The following is a 15,552-nucleotide window of genomic DNA, read 5'->3' as shown; positions in this document are numbered from 1 at the left end:
ACATGTGAAGGAAAAGTAACTGAAGAGCAAAGGGAAAGAATCATTACAGAGAGTGCTAAAGGACAGTGCTCCCTTGGGACACAAGGTGGGTGGGGTAATAGCTTTGATTGGACCAGCTGCTGTTGGTGAGAGAGACAAGCTTTCAAGCTTGCACAGAGCTCTAAGTTTCTCAGACCTGAAGAAATGCTCTATGTAAGCTCGGAGGCTTGTCCCTTTCACCAACAGAAGTTGGTCCAATCAAAGCCATGACCTCACTCTCCTTCTCTCTTGACTATCCTGGGACTGACACGGCTACAATACCGTAGTTACCTAGGAACACATTCTTAACACGATCCAGAGTGATATCTCTTAGCACTGTATAGGAGACTGGTAATGGTGGAAACAATGTTGCAATATGAGGATAATTCTGGCCTCTGCCTTGTGTAAAGGAGATCATCAATATGGGGGAAACACTAACCAGGGCCTTCCAAAGATCTGGATGCCTTCTTTGGAGAGGCTAGAGAGAGACCTGATCCAAGACCCAGAATCTGAACCCCTTTGGGTTTGAAGGGAGATTTGAGTACAGATCCAGTTTCAGTTCTGGGCCATCTCAGCTAGAGACGCTAGATTGGGATTCATGGGAAAGAGTGGATTAACAGGTGACCTTGTAGAAGGAAACATGTTTCTGAGAGGAACAGAAAGCCTAGCTGTTATGAAACTTCTGGTGCTGATATTAACGGCAAGAACAAAGGGTGCCAGCTAAACCTGGGGAGACGTCATACCCTGCAGGATTCCAGGTGGAATTTCTTTACATGGAGCAACTAGAGGAAGACTCTAAGGTACTCAGACCCTTTACTCTCTATATAACCCTTTCAGTTGAATCTATCCATCACCAACATTGTCCTCAGTATGGGTCTGATCCAAAGCCCAGAAAAGCCTTGATTCCAACAGGCTATGAATTAGGCCGCAACTCCATGTAGAATTTGGGGCCTAAATGACCTTGGCAGCATCCCTTTAGTATAAGGAGTGGACTCACCATGGCAACAACATGGAAAACACCTATAAAGAATTTACAAAGGAGTTGGACAAATGAAATAGCCCTGGGGTGAGATGGGAGTTTTGCAATCTCTTCAGTTGCTGAGGTAATGGACTTTTGATGCTTGCCTCTCTTTACTGTCCATAATTCCCTGTCTCGGAATCATAGACAGAAAATAGATTCTTCATTCAGACTTACCCCCTAGTGCCAGCTTGTGCCTTATGATCTTTACCATTATAAATATTTGCATTGTGGGAACACTTAGATGCTCCAGCTGAGATCAGAGGCTCACTGTGCTAGGTGCTGCACAGACACATTGACAAGCCATTCCCTGCCTCAGAGAGCTAACAATCCAAACAGACAAGACAGACCAAAGAGTGGGGGGAGGAAGTGTTATTCCCTACAACAGACTGATCTAAGATTTTGTTTGGTCTAGTTTTCAGTGTCTCAGGCTCTCCAGAGAGGCCATTTGACACTACCAGCCTGTTCTCTTTAAGCCTGTCGCAATTCTTCGGCATGTCTCTCAAGCCTTCGTTCTCCACAAATGCATGCCCAGGAAACCCCTTTATTGTGTTTTGCTTTAATTGGCTTTACTTGGCAACAGCTCTCAGTGAAATATTTCAGTAACAGATTCTGCTCTTAATTACATAGAGGTAAATCCAGACTGACTCCATGGGGTGGATGATATTCATGTCAAGGGAGTAACAACAGATTTACACCAGTGTAACTGACAGCAGAATTAGGCCCATTTGCAGAACTTACCTTTCGCTGCTTGCCTGCACAGGTAGTAAACGTCTCTGAAGAAAGCTGGCAGGTAAGTCAAGTTAACATGGTTTCATGAGTCTGTGAAGTCTCCCTCTAATCACATTCTGCTTCTCAAGGCAGTTGCCCTCATGAAATGCAGCAAAAATGACATCTAATATTGTATTTTTCACACACTTCATTGTCACACTCTCTGCTCTAATTGCTTTCTGGCCCTGCAGTCTATTTTGTGATTAATTCCGTTGTGTTTGCAACTTTTCAACCATGCAGTCTGACCTGGGCTTTCCCAAAAAATCACTCGGTTTGCCCAGAACCAGATGCCACAGACACATGGGGGTTCCAGCTAGACAAGTGCCAGACCACTGGGGTATCCACTAGATAGATGTCAGAGATGCAGGAAGGTACCACAGATACTGCATGGTCTTGTGTGCAGGACAAGACCTGGCAGAAGTGCAGCTTCACTGCTATTTTTAGCCATGCTTGCTAGATCAAAGCTAGTTCGGGTATGTCTACACGTGCTGCAACACACTTCCTGACTGCTTTGTAGACATACCCTAAGTTTCATCAGTGCCAATCAGGAAACTCCACTGAAGTCAGTGATGAGCGAATCAGGCCCAAGTTGTCTCAAGAGCATCTCAGTATATAGGGAGTGGGATGGAAGAAGCTGTATGTTGCATGGGCTTGGTCTCCCTCCCTGGTCCCCTGAATGGGGCCCAGTGCATGGAGAAAAACAGGCTGCCCAGCATCCATGTAGATCCTGGCAGGTCCACAGAGAGATTTACCTGTGAGGGTGGCCCGGGTTGTCAGGCCAGCGTTCCGTGGCACCAGCACCTCGTGGTACTGCTCGCCTGCTAGCGTGCTGTACACCACCCTGTAGTTCTGCACCTCCGCCTCACTGTTGTCCCACTCCAGTTCCAGGCTGGCCAGTGTTCGCAAGCCCACCCGGATGTTCTTGGGTGCATCGATCTCTATATAAGATAAGAAAACAAATGCAGTTCCATCTGCCGGGACTGTCCCCATCTGCAGCTGAGGAAATGCTTTCATGTGTTGGCAAGGAATCCAAGCTGTGTTATTGTGAGACCATGGAATTCTACCACCCCAGACACTAACTGTGATCTAACCTGCAGGGAGGTGCACTTGCTGAGCTGTGTGGCTATCAAGGTATTCATATGATCCCTGTCTCTGTGGTAGCTAGCCCTTACATTAATTCATAGATTTTAAGGTCAGAAGGCTCTATTGTGATCATCTTATCTGGCCTCTTGCATAGCACAGGCCAGTGAATGGAGATGGACAGTAGAGCGTCTCTTTTGTAAAAAGACACCCAATTTTGATTGAAAGAGTTCAGGTGATGGTGAATGCACCACATCCCTCAATAAATTGTTCCAATGATGAATTACCCTCGCTGTGTTTTTTTTTAAAGCATGTTGAAATTGAATCCACCCAATACCTCAACGAGGTAAGGTATTATTATTATTATTATTATTATTCCCATTTTACAGATGGGGAAACCGAGGCACAGTAAGGCAAAAAGTCTATGGTGGGGCCAAGATTTGAACCCAGGACTCCTCCTGAGTGCCATAACCACAAGATCTCATGGCTCATCACAGAGTCATAGGCAGGTAAATCCTGTCTTGATAGCATGACTTGTTTTGCACTGCTACATATTACTGTACATATTGTACCAAATTCTGCCCTCATTTATACTCATGCAACCCTATTCTGATCAACAGGATTGTACAGGTATAGCTGAGGACAGGATTTGGCCATTTTATATCCAGGGTATAACTACTTTCCAGTTCACAGATAAATTTATACTCAGTAGATCCCATCTAACTATTTTGTTTTTGGAGGGATTTTTTAATCATAACAACTCATAGTGATAATACAAGGAAAGGCAAAGTCAGCAAACTGATAGCACTGTACATCTCATTCTAAACATATACAGTAGAGACACTACAGTTACTGTCCTAGAAGTACTGGTATCCACTGATAATATATATGACAGGTAATTTATAAACCATAAAATAGCACTGAAATATGCTCTCTAGCTTCTCCTTTATGGCACGGTAAATTAAACCTGTTAGCCATCAACAGGCTTAGCATTAATTAAAGGTTTACCGACCGGTTAGAGTATTCATATAAAGTATCAAAATAAGATAACCAAATTTTTAACTGTGTCACTTTCAATTGCTTGATGGCAGATTGTCTCAGGTCGCCCTTCCCCCATCTCCTCTCTCTCAGTTTGAATAGCTATAGATGGGGCCATTTTTTTCAAAAAATGGGTGCCTAAAGTTAGGCTCCTAACTCCTCCTCCTTTAGGCATCTAAAGAGGTGCCCTTATTCTCTAAAGTACTTAGCTTCCAGTAGCTTAGTGCTTTTGAAAAATCAGGCGACATATTTAGGTTCTTAAATATGGATTTAGGAGTCTTATTTCCATTTTTGCATATCTTGGTTATGGGCTCAAACTAATCTGAAGACCTGAATGTTCTTTGAACTGGCAGGGGCTGGCTCCTGTCACTGTAATAACCCAAACCCATGCCCTTGTGGTGTGCTTACATACTACAGGGATGTGGGTTGTACTAAAACATAGGTCTGAACTTTGGGAAAATGCAGCTCTGGATCCAGGCGCACAACATGCACTCATGGAAATTAATTCCTGTACCTTGTTGCATCTTGCAGCAAATCAATATCTCTGGGTTACAAGGTATTACCTTAATGCAATACTTGCTGGGCAAAGATCAGCATAGCTTCAATAGAACTACTCCGATTTATACCAGCTGAGAATCTAAACCATTGTATTACACTGCAGACTTAGGATTTTTTTCTCCTATCAAATACATATTGCAAATAGAACAGGCAAACAGATTCTGTCGATAGAAAGAGAGACAAGTATGTACTGTAAAATTCTGATAGATAAGTATATACTGTAGAGGGAAACATACAGAGATACCGTACAGATCTGTCAGAGTAGAAAAATCCTTCACCCAAGAAGTATTTACCCTGACGCTATGCAGAATCAGAGATTATGCAGTGAGTCAGAGAGTCACAGTACATTCGGCTTATATCGAAGGCTGTCATAAGACAGGTCTCATGGAGCTCAGTGGTGTTGGTTCAGCCATGCGCATACAGGCAGCAGATGGCAGTGGAGGAGTGAGACGTTGTGTCTGGTCACTGCTCTAGTAAGAGGAGAAGACACTGGGGGCTCTACTCCCATTCCAAGTAGAGAAAGTGCATTTAGTGTGGCAGCGTCTGTCTGGCAGTCCATTGTGTTAAAGCCAGTTGCCTACCCAGTCTGTCAGTCCTTGAACTGGCCAGCTAGCTGGGTGTGTCTGTCAGTCAGTGCATTGGCCTGTTTGTGGGGGCAGTCAGTGAAGGCCCTGATAAGTCTGTCAGAAAGAGAATCAATCTATTTGTGAGGGCAGCTGGGTGTCAGTCTGTGCGTCACAGATTCAAGTCAATCTGTTCGTCTGTCATCCAGTGAGTCAACCTGTTTGTTGTGTGGGTCTCTTGATGGCTGGCTGCGTAGTGGACTAGACTCTAGCTAGCCTTTTCAATGGCACCGACGTACCTGTTGTGAAGGTGGTGACAGCAGGGTCACTCTCGTTGGTCCCTCGAACCCCAGAGATAGAGACTTCGTACTGTGAGCCGGGCCTCAGAGCCTGCATCGAGTACTGGCTCAGGGGAGGCTGCAGTCGGAACGTGGTCTTCCCCCCTTCCCCATTCACCAGGCCATACTTCAGCAGGATGTAGTCTACTTTAGCTCGGGGCGGGGTCCACTCCACGAAGGCCACCGTGTCTGAAACGTCTCGCACCAGGATTTGGGTTGGCCCATCAATTACTGGACACCAAAGAAGCGTGTTAGTTCAGGGAGTTAAACCCAGACAGAAAACATGTCAATTGCTTGGCATCTGGCCCTGGGGAAAGAGAGGGCACAGTCTCGCTACATCTGATATTTGAAATGGCCCATCATCACTTTCAACCTAGTATCTGGGCAATAGCAGGAGGACAAAAACTAATGTGAGTTGTGACCCAAGATCCCAGCTCAGGGTCTGTGGATTAGAGAGAGGCCACCAGGCTATGCCAGTTGGCTAGATGAGTTGTCTGTGGCTGCCAAGCAATAGCATGTAGGGGAAGGGGTCTGTTAAAGGGTGGATAGATCTGAATAGATTCTTGGGTTTGGTTCAGGTTTAGGGTGTTCATGGGAACCTTCTTCCGATATGCCAAGATTCATATGGAGTGGGACTAAACCAAGAAGAGTAAGCCATACATCATAGATTCCAAGGCCAGAAGGGACCATTGTGATCATCTAATCTGGCCTCCTGTATAGCAGAGGCCAGAGAACTTCCCTGAATCAATTCCTGTTTGAACGAAAGCAGATCTTTTAGAAAAAGATTTAAAAATCTATCTTGATTTAAAAATTCCCACAGATGGAGAACCCACCACAACTCTCAGTAAGTTGTTCCGAATGTTAATTGCCCTCACTAGTCTGAATTTGTCTAGCTTCAACATATAGCCATTCTATCTTGTTATATCTTTTTCTGCTAGGCTGAAGAGTTCTGTTACCCATGTCAGTTATTATAGACTGTGATCAAGTCACCCCTTAACCTTCTCTTTGTTAAACTAAACAGATGCAACTCCTGTGCAATCTTTCACTATAAGGCATGTTTTCCAAACCTCTAATCATTCTCATGGCTCTTCTCTGAACCTTCTCCAATTTATCAGCATCCTTCTTGAATTGTGGACTCAAGAACTGGGCAATGTTCCAACAGTGGTCACACCAGTGTCAAATACAGAGAAAATATCATCTCCCTACTCCTACTCAATATTCCCCGGTTTCTACATCCAAGGATCATATTAGCCCCTTTGGCCAACACTGTTGCATGGGAAGCTCATGTTCAGCTGATTATCCACCAATACCACTAAGTTCTTTTCAGAGTTGCTGCTTTCCAGGATAGAGTCCCCCATTCTGTAAGTAAAGCCTGCATTATTTAGTCCCAGATGTATGATCTTACATTTGGTCATATTAAAATGCATATTCTTTGAGATCCAGATCGCTCTGTATCAATGACCTCTTCTCTTCATTATTTACTGCTTCCCCTATCTTTGTGTCATCTGTAACCTTTACCAGTATGACTTTATGTTTTCCTTCAGGTCTTTGATAAAAATGTTAAATGGCCTAGGGTCAAGAACTGATCCCTGCAGGACCCTCCTAGAAACATCCAGGGTTAATGATAATTCCGCATTTACAATTACATTTTGGCACCTGTCAGCCAATTTTTAATAATCTGTGGTTTTCCAGTGTGCTGAAAATATGAGAAGAGTTGAGAAAACAACTAGAACTTTCAAGAGACTTTTCAAAGCTTGACATTAGTTACAATATCCCAGAGATTCTACCCATCCTTTTCAAAGAGAGAGGAGCTGTAGCCAGATCTCTAGAGCTTGGAATAATTGGGCTTGAACTTTCAAGAGAGAAGGAATACCTCCTGGGATTTCCATTGCTCCCTGTTTGATCTGGAAATCCTGACATTTCTACTTCCTCTCTTAGAAGAAATCCAGAAGCGCAGGGACCACATGGAAATAAAAAATAATCTAAAGAAAAATGTTACCCGGTGAAAAGTTTGGGTTCAAATTCTGGGTTGATGCTGTTTGATTCTAGCTGCTCAGGAGCCAAGCTACTGTGTATTGTTCATGTACTGTAGCAGCATTAACATGCAGTGCCTGCTGCACAGCCAATTCTGAGACTTATTTTCTACCTGGGAATCTGAGATCTATAATTCAGGTTCATATTGTATGGGTTCTTGTTTGTTTGTTAGTTTTACTAGTGACAGCCTAAATTGTATTCTGTAATTAGTACTAAATGTGCTGGCCTCTTAAGCCAGGGTTTAGTTAGTGCAAAGCAAACGTGGTATTTTTTTTAAGTGAATTTTGTATGTTGGACAGGTTTCTTTGGATAATAAACATATACTGAATATCTAGATCTTCAGAGGGAGCTGAGGTGTTGGGGTGATCTAAGAGGTTTCTACACACACAGTTATTCTAAAATAGCTCTTCCTGATTAACTGCAGATGTGGATGTTTTTATTCCAGACAGGGAATCTTATTCCAAATTAGTTTAGTGGATTAAGATTGTCGGTGTTATATTAATGGGGCAATGCCTCCAAGTCCTGCATGGTTTTCTGCTTAGGTGGATAAACTAATTATTGGCTAAAAAAAATCAACAGTTTTCAGCCATGGAAATTGCTGTTGCTACTGCAGAAAATGCTGAGCTTGCATTTTTGACTTGGATTTTCAAAGCTGCCTAAGAGGGTTAGGTTCCCAAACTTCAATGAAATTCAACGGGATTTGGGCATCTAGCTCCCTTATGCAGCTTTGAAAATACGAGCCTCTGTGAACATTTAACATGGGAGTGTTAATGGACTGTAACCTGGTCAGCAGTCTGTCTCAAATCTGGTGAATTCCTTGTGACCAGAGCTGGGAAAAACTTCAGTGAAGAACATTTGAACTACATCAGTAAAGGTATAGAGGTTCCAGCCACACCAAGTGGAGTTTCTCAAAGGTTGGTGCGCCTGGACTGCACAATGGCTTTGAGCGGAAAATCCTGTTTCTGCTCAAAACAAGAAAAGTTTTGGATGTTTCAGCTGAGCTTTACGCTGAGATTTTGGGTTCACTGCAACTTAGAACCAAACGGATGGGGTTCCACCCTCCCATCAACCAAAACAGAACAGAAAGGCTCGCGTTAGAGATGGTCAACCAAATCTCCAGATTCAGAAATCTCTGAAGCTTTAAGAGCAGTCATAGCCAGATCCAGACTCTGTGGCTGACCCCTCTCTGTATAATGGGCCAAGCCAAACCAACACCCCAGATCTAAACCCCCACATGCTGGGAAAGCTGGGATCCAGCAATGAACCCATCTCTTTGCAGTTGGAGCCTATCAAGAACCACATGTTGTTGAGTTTGAGGGGGGGATCGTGGGGTGAAATTCTATGGCTTGTGTTTTGCCAGAGGCCCTTCTGGCCTGAAGATTTATGAATCAACTAATCTACTTTGCACGATCCCTTATGAACTGAAAGCACTGTGAGTTTGAGGCTGCTCTATGTGTAACAGCTTCACTAGTTAGGGGAATGGAAACATTTAGTCATGACCAGTAGGTGCCTCTGTTAAGCCATTTTACACAAGCAGCTGCTAAACACGCAAACAAAGCAATAGGAAAGAATTTGTGTTTGTTTGCGGAGCTCAAGTAGACTGACATCTGCAGGAAGATGATAGATTCTCTCCTCTAATGTTAGAAAGACCCTCCTGTGCTGACTGTAGAGACCTCTCTGTTATATTGTGCTTTTTAGGATAACTTTCCTAGGAGCCCTTCAGTCTCCAACTCCATTAAAGCCCTAGTCAGCAACCTCATTAGAACACATCTTTGCTGTTTAAATGTGTGTTTCTGTTTGTAAATGGTGTGGCCGGATGGAGCCACCTGACTGGCTTGCAAGGATTCAGAGTGAGAACTTAGATATGTGCTTTGCCCAGTGTTACCTTTGACTCAGCAATGAAAGGGTTAATTAGCTCTCAGCGTGCACACCTGGAGACTCTAATCTTGCCTGTCTGCAGGGGGAACTGATTGGCTTATGGCTGGCATAAAAAATTGGTTCTGAAGAGACTTGAGTCCGTCAATGTGAAGCTGGGAATGATGATTATCTGTTCTTCTCACTCCCTCTGGGGCACCTGGCATTAGCCACTGTCAGAAGATGAGATGGTGGGCTAGAGGGACCTTTGGTCTGACTCAGTTTGGCCGTTCTTATGTTCAACACTTCCCAGGATTTGGATCTTAACGTGTTATCTGGGTGTGCTGGTGGTCTACACTGGTACAAACACTTTTGGGGAACTGGGAACACTCAGTCTCCAACCTCAGAAATGTGCCTAAGGTGAGATCACTCGAGGGGGTAAACTTGGACAGAACAATAATTGATCTGAGCCTTCACTTAGAACCCAAACTGGTCCTTGTTTGAGCTCAGTTCACATTTCTCCATGTTTTCCCTACACAAGCATCAGGCCAGGAGTGGGAGGAATTGTAGCTGGCTAGGGTCAGATAGTTATTCCAGTCTGTAAGTTTGTTCCTACATGGGTCCTGGAGCTTTGAGCCCAGGACCTACAGTTCCCAGGATGCACTGGGGAGTGTGGGGGAGAGAGGAGAAGGAAAGGAAGCATGTGAGTTCTATGCAACAGTGAGGGGAATTAATTTTCCCTTTGCTATTATCAAGCTCACTGAGTCTTCCGCAAAGGGGTTTAGGTACAAAAGAAATGTCAAAATACTGGGAGAGGGGCTGTTCTTGCAGTGCTTCTGTACCCGGTTGCAGCCCACATGGAATTGGATCGTTCAGATAAGCCCCTAGATTTCCGGGCATTTGTTTAATCCAAATCATCATTCAGTTTAGAAGTTCATCCATCTTTAGTGTGTCTTTGAGACTGAAATTGTACAGCTCAGTCAGGTGTTATTAGCATAACTGGGCCTGTGCCACAGAATTTGCATTTGTGTCTGACTTTCCCCCAAGTTCAAAGTGGGAGGATTTGACTCTGATGTTCCAGTCCACAGCTGTCATTAATTATTACTTTCCTTGCAGAAATGATGTAGACCAAAGTAATCCCTGGTGTAAGGCAATAATATTACTCTGTGGGTGAATTTGCCCTCTGAGTTTATCTAGCAGAGAGTAAATCCAGTGTTGCAAGTTACCCTTGTTAAGGAGGGTATATTTGGTTAAAATGATCAGAATCCTCACCCTGACCCTCCAAGCAAACCCAAACCTGCATCTTTTCAGAGGTTAAAAACATTTTAGTTTTAAGCCAATGGAGCTACACTGATTTACACCAGCTGGGGATTTGGCCCATTGTTTGACTGTATTGTTGGTGAAAGATGCATGAACAAAACCCTGGAGACTGAATTCTTCTTGTTACCCAGGGAACTAGTAAAACATTGGCAGCAGAAATGTAAACTACCCCACACCCACCCATCAATGTGCCCCTGCCATGCTTTGGTGGGACCACCTCTAATGGTGAGAGGGGAGTTCAGTCTCCAGGACCTGTTTGTTCCTTGGTTCCTCTGATGAAACTGCCAATTAATACCAATTGTGTTGGTGTTTTCTGTGATATGAACACACATCCGCTGGGATCTGTATTGAGACCAGCACCTCATTTCACTTGCCTCAAATGATTCCCACTGTCAGGTGATACCAACCTTCAGCCTGTGCCGAACTGGATTAGATCTGACCTGCTGATCTGGAGGTGAAAGGATAGCTACACAAGACTGGGACCATGCCCTGTTCTGGGTCTGGAAAGACAAAGCATGCCCGAGGGCTAAAGGATGGAGTCACTCACAGGTGGAGATGCTGTCGGAGGTTGGGGGGCTCCTGGCTTGCTCCTTGAGGGCTACCACATTGACGATGTATTCTTCCCCAGGCTTCAGTCCTGTCTGGTTAAATGTGGTGACACTGCTAGGAAGCTGTGCGATGACGCCACCTTCATTGTTCTAGGGAGATTTAAAAAGAAATCTGCACAAAAAGTTGGGGAGGGGGGAGTCTGAAACTGGTAATGTATTAAAAGAATGCAGTAGTTGGAGAAGATAATGGGGTTAGATGCCAGGTCAACATGGCCCCAAATATGGAGGACCAACAATCACTGGGGATAATGTACCCACCTGGGGAAACTTACATACTCCCTGCATGTCTGTTTCATAAGTGACCTTTATTCACAGTAGTGACATCTTACTCATTCAATTATTCCCATTGTTTTCAATGGGCCTGAAGGTCTGGGGAAATGCTCATAAATGTGCGTAAGGGCTGTACAGTCTGTCCAAAAGATATTACATGCCTCAGGATGGGCGGACTCTTTTGCCAAGGGTCCCAATGCCCCCGTGCAGCCAGCAGTGGCTCACAGAGTCAGATGCAGCTCATGCCGCTCACCCCTCAGTTGTTGCTTCCAGATGGCTGGTGGGCAGACAGCATTTTTCTCAATTCCCGTTTTTATCTAGTGTGCATGTGTGCGCATGTTCAAGCTGGTACAGTGACTCCACGTGAGAACAGGCAGTGAAAAGGGTCCAGGATTCAGTCCTTTCTCTTTGCTGTCACTTCTCGGCTGCCGGGAGTCTCTTGTGGTTTATATATAGCTATGAAACTGCAAGGTCTTTGTTTTTGGCACACGATGCTTTTGAAGTATCTTTATTAAGTCTTTATACTCCATGTATTTCCTCTGGAAAACATAAGTCTTTAAGCAACTGTAAATGTTACCTTTCCTGCCAGTGTTAGCCAAATGAAACTTTTCTTGTCATTGTCTTCACTAATAATATACTAAGCAAATCTTTGCACATAGATTTCCATTCACAGTCTTCCTTTTTCTCATGAAACTAGAAATCTTCCATTTTACCCCTAAATTGCCATTTTACCTTTTCTAATATTCTTTTCTTTTTTTTAACCTCTGTGGCTTTGTCGTTTTCTCTTAGCTCTATTGTTTTGCAGAGCCATTCCCACTATTGCTGCAAGTCTCATTGTGTTTTTTCATTTCACACAGAGCCACCATATATATGCCATCTGAAATCACTTTTATTTTATATTATGGAGCAACAGCAACAAGAAAGACCAGAATTAAAGTCTCCTTACAAGAGCACAGGGGATCTATCTCTATAGCAGTCTGCGGGGATTGTGAGAACAAAAGAGTTGCTGTCTCACACAGAGTCCTTAGAAATATAAGGTACAGTGCGCAGAAAGAAATGGTATCCTATTTTCATAGCCACATAAACCACAGCTTTAATGTTAATGTGATATTACTGCTGTTGCTTATATTTACTTTTCACTCTTGATGCTGTTTGTTTGAATGTTTGCTTTTCTTTCCACTAAACAATGAAAATAGCTGGTCAGTTTCATTTTAGTTATAGTCAGTGTCTAGTCGCTTTTCACTGTCAATGGCAGTGCAATGCTGTGATGTTTTGGAGGGAAATATTGCTATTTGGAATGTTTTAAAATACCTTGGAAATGTTTCTGTTGGTTTTAGGATTTTAAGAATTGAATTTTACAAAATTTAAAGTTGGGATACATTTGACCTGAAAAGTTCACTTGAAATTTACAGATAATGCATTTAGGCTGAGATTTTCAAAGCCACTGGAGGGACTTGCCTGTCTTTATTAATCACACACCGCAGTGTGATTATTATTTCTCCTATCACGTAGAGCACCACTGTTTATAAAATTCAGATGCCTCACAAACTTTTTCTACTGTACCTGTCCTGTTTCATTCCAAGGTGTTACTTGTACCTGTACAATAACTTCTCACTTAACGTCCTCCCACTTAACGTTGTTTCGAAGTTACATCGCTGCTCCATTAGGGAACATACTTGTTCAAAGTTGTGCAATGCTCCCTTATAACGTTGTTTGGGTGATTTTACAAGGGAGCATTGCACAAGTTCCTCTTCTCCATCTCCTCCCTCTCCCTTCCTCCCTCCCAGTGCTTAGGACTTTCTGGGAGGGAGGCAGCAAGTGGGGAAGCTATCGCCCCCCCTACCTCCGGCAGGCAGGGCCACCTGGAACGCAGGGGCTTTAGGGGCTTTAGGGTCCTGGGCTAAGGGGGTCTTGGGGCCCTGGCCTGCAGCTCTAAAGCCCCTTTTGGAATGCAGCCCTGCGAGCATGGGCCGGAGGACTCAGGAGGAGCACGGGCAGTCGCGCAGCCAGCAGCCGGAGAGAAACAGCGCTTTCCCCTTCAAAGGGCCGCTTCTCTCTGGCCGGGGGGGGGGGGAGGGCAGCTCTCAGAATCATGGTTCCCAGAATTGCGGTCATGGTGGCAGTGCCGCGCTGCGCAGAGCCACCTGAACACCCCCCACACCAAATAAGAGCTACACCAGGTATTTGCTCTGCATCTCCTCCCTGCCCCAGCCCTGAGCCTCCTCCTGCACCCCCACCCTGAGCGCCCTCCTGCACCCTAACTCCCTCACAGACCCCGCACTCCAACCTGAGCGCCCTCCCACACCCTAACTCCCTCCCAGACCCTGCACTCCTAGCCCTGAGCCCCAGGGGTAAGCCAGGGGCACCTCCCCACCACTGTACAGTACTGTACAGTATATACTGCCTTTTGTCTGCCCCCCCCCCCATTTCCTTGGAACCTAAACCCCCGCATTTACATTAAATCTTATGCGAAAGTTGGATTTGTTTAACTTAAAGTTGCATTTTTCAGGAACATAACTACAATGTTAAGTGAGGAGTTACTGTACCTGCTTGGGAAAATTAAACTGCATTTGTATATTGTGGACTAAGGTCTAATAGGAAAATGATGGCCAGTGGTTTGTCTTTCCTGTGCAGGCCGAAATCAAATGTCACAGATTGGATTGGATCATGACATAATTACGTTTGTGGCTCCACCTCATGGTGTCAAGTTAAGATGTCAAGGACTACTTGTGGCATCAAGTCTGGATGCATTGCGACCCTGCACTGTCATGCCTGAGACAAACAAGGGACTATTTCCTTGGGACATGAGACAGAGCCATGAACATTAGGACTGTGCAGTGACGTTAGGGAGGGATGGTGATCTTCACAAACAGTTGGGTGAGACACCCAAATGTACTTCTGAGACTCTGTTTCTCCATCTTAAAATGGATATCCTAGCATTCATGTCAATCCTTATGTTGTAATGATTGATTCACTAGTATTTGTAGATATGCTAGTTTAGTTCACTTAAGGTTCTGTTAGTGTTTCCATTAGAATTTTTTATTTTTTAGTGGGTTATCCTGATTTTGAATGAAAATTTCCTCTGGGCTTATAAATGCAATACATAAACTGCGACTCATAAGATAATTTTGCTTTTGTGTGCGTACACATAAAATTACAAAAATATCCATCCAGCCCTTCTGGAAACCAAAGTTAGAAAACAAAGTTGTTTTTGTCAATTTTTGCTCATCTTTATTTTGTTTTTGTACTGGTTCTGATTGTATGTTTTCACACCTCCAGAGACCCAGTTCTGCAGTTCTTTATTTCACAGAACCTTTGTTTACTTCAGTGGGAGTTTTTCCTGAGTCAAGGCAATATAACTGAGCTCTTCATCCACATTTCTTTTATTGTAAGATGCGTGGGATATGCTTGTGGAGAGGTGCCAGATACAATTTTAGCTGTAGTTCCATACAAGTGGTACAATAACTGAGAATAAATATTAAATATTGCATCAATGACAACTTTATTGTTGTTTTGTCTATGCAGATAAAATGTTTGAAATTTAGGGCAACAGTTTCAGCCCTCATCCTTCGTTTTTGGAAGCACAAGTTGTATCTGTTCTATAATTGTAGTTACCATTTTGCAGCCAGAATTACTTGTAATTGTGATTTAGGCTGCTTGCCGTCTGAGAGCTACTAAGTACTCAATACTTCTGAAAATCAGGCCACATATTTGGGTGGCTAAAAATGGATGGAGGTGCCTAGCTTTAGACACCCAAGCAGGTTTCTATAATAAGTTTTTAGAGATGGTGATCAAATGCCTCATCTTCACACTAATAAGTTAGAACAGATGAATCAATTGCTGAATTGTTCTGAAAAGTCTGATCAAAGTCAGGGCAAGAGGGATGGAGAAAGAAAATAGCATGGAGAAGAGAAAGAGAGAAAGATGTGAGAAAAGCGATGAAAGGAGAGAGGAAGGGAAGAGAGCAAGAGGACAGATAGAGGAAGAGAGGGAATGAGAGCTAGAGGACCAATTTGTTTATATGGTAAATGTAGGATCTTTTTAAAGGGATTCCCTCTATAGGGATGCACACCCTTAAACCA

General features: G+C 43.8%; 1 protein-coding gene across 4 annotated transcripts in view; it reads right to left on the bottom strand.

Moving 5' to 3' along the window:
• The window catches only part of TNR (tenascin R), a 306,212-nt gene that overhangs the window by 32,591 nt on the left and 258,069 nt on the right, over nt 1-15,552 (bottom strand). For all 4 annotated transcript variants that reach the window (XM_032778468.2, XM_075067917.1, XM_075067918.1 and 1 more), the window contains 3 exons: nt 11,140-11,290; nt 5,346-5,615; nt 2,560-2,745 (listed from right to left, as the gene is read on the bottom strand). In XM_032778468.2, coding sequence (XP_032634359.1) covers nt 2,560-2,745; nt 5,346-5,615; nt 11,140-11,290 — 607 coding nt within the window. The remainder of the gene's footprint in view (nt 1-2,559; nt 2,746-5,345; nt 5,616-11,139; nt 11,291-15,552) is intronic.

Source organism: Chelonoidis abingdonii, chromosome 7 (genome assembly GCF_003597395.2).
Source record: "Chelonoidis abingdonii isolate Lonesome George chromosome 7, CheloAbing_2.0, whole genome shotgun sequence".
Taxonomy (NCBI): Eukaryota; Metazoa; Chordata; order Testudines; family Testudinidae; genus Chelonoidis; species Chelonoidis abingdonii.
The sequence above is the reverse complement of the archived record's forward strand: the minus strand, read 5'-3'. Positions and strand labels throughout refer to the sequence as shown.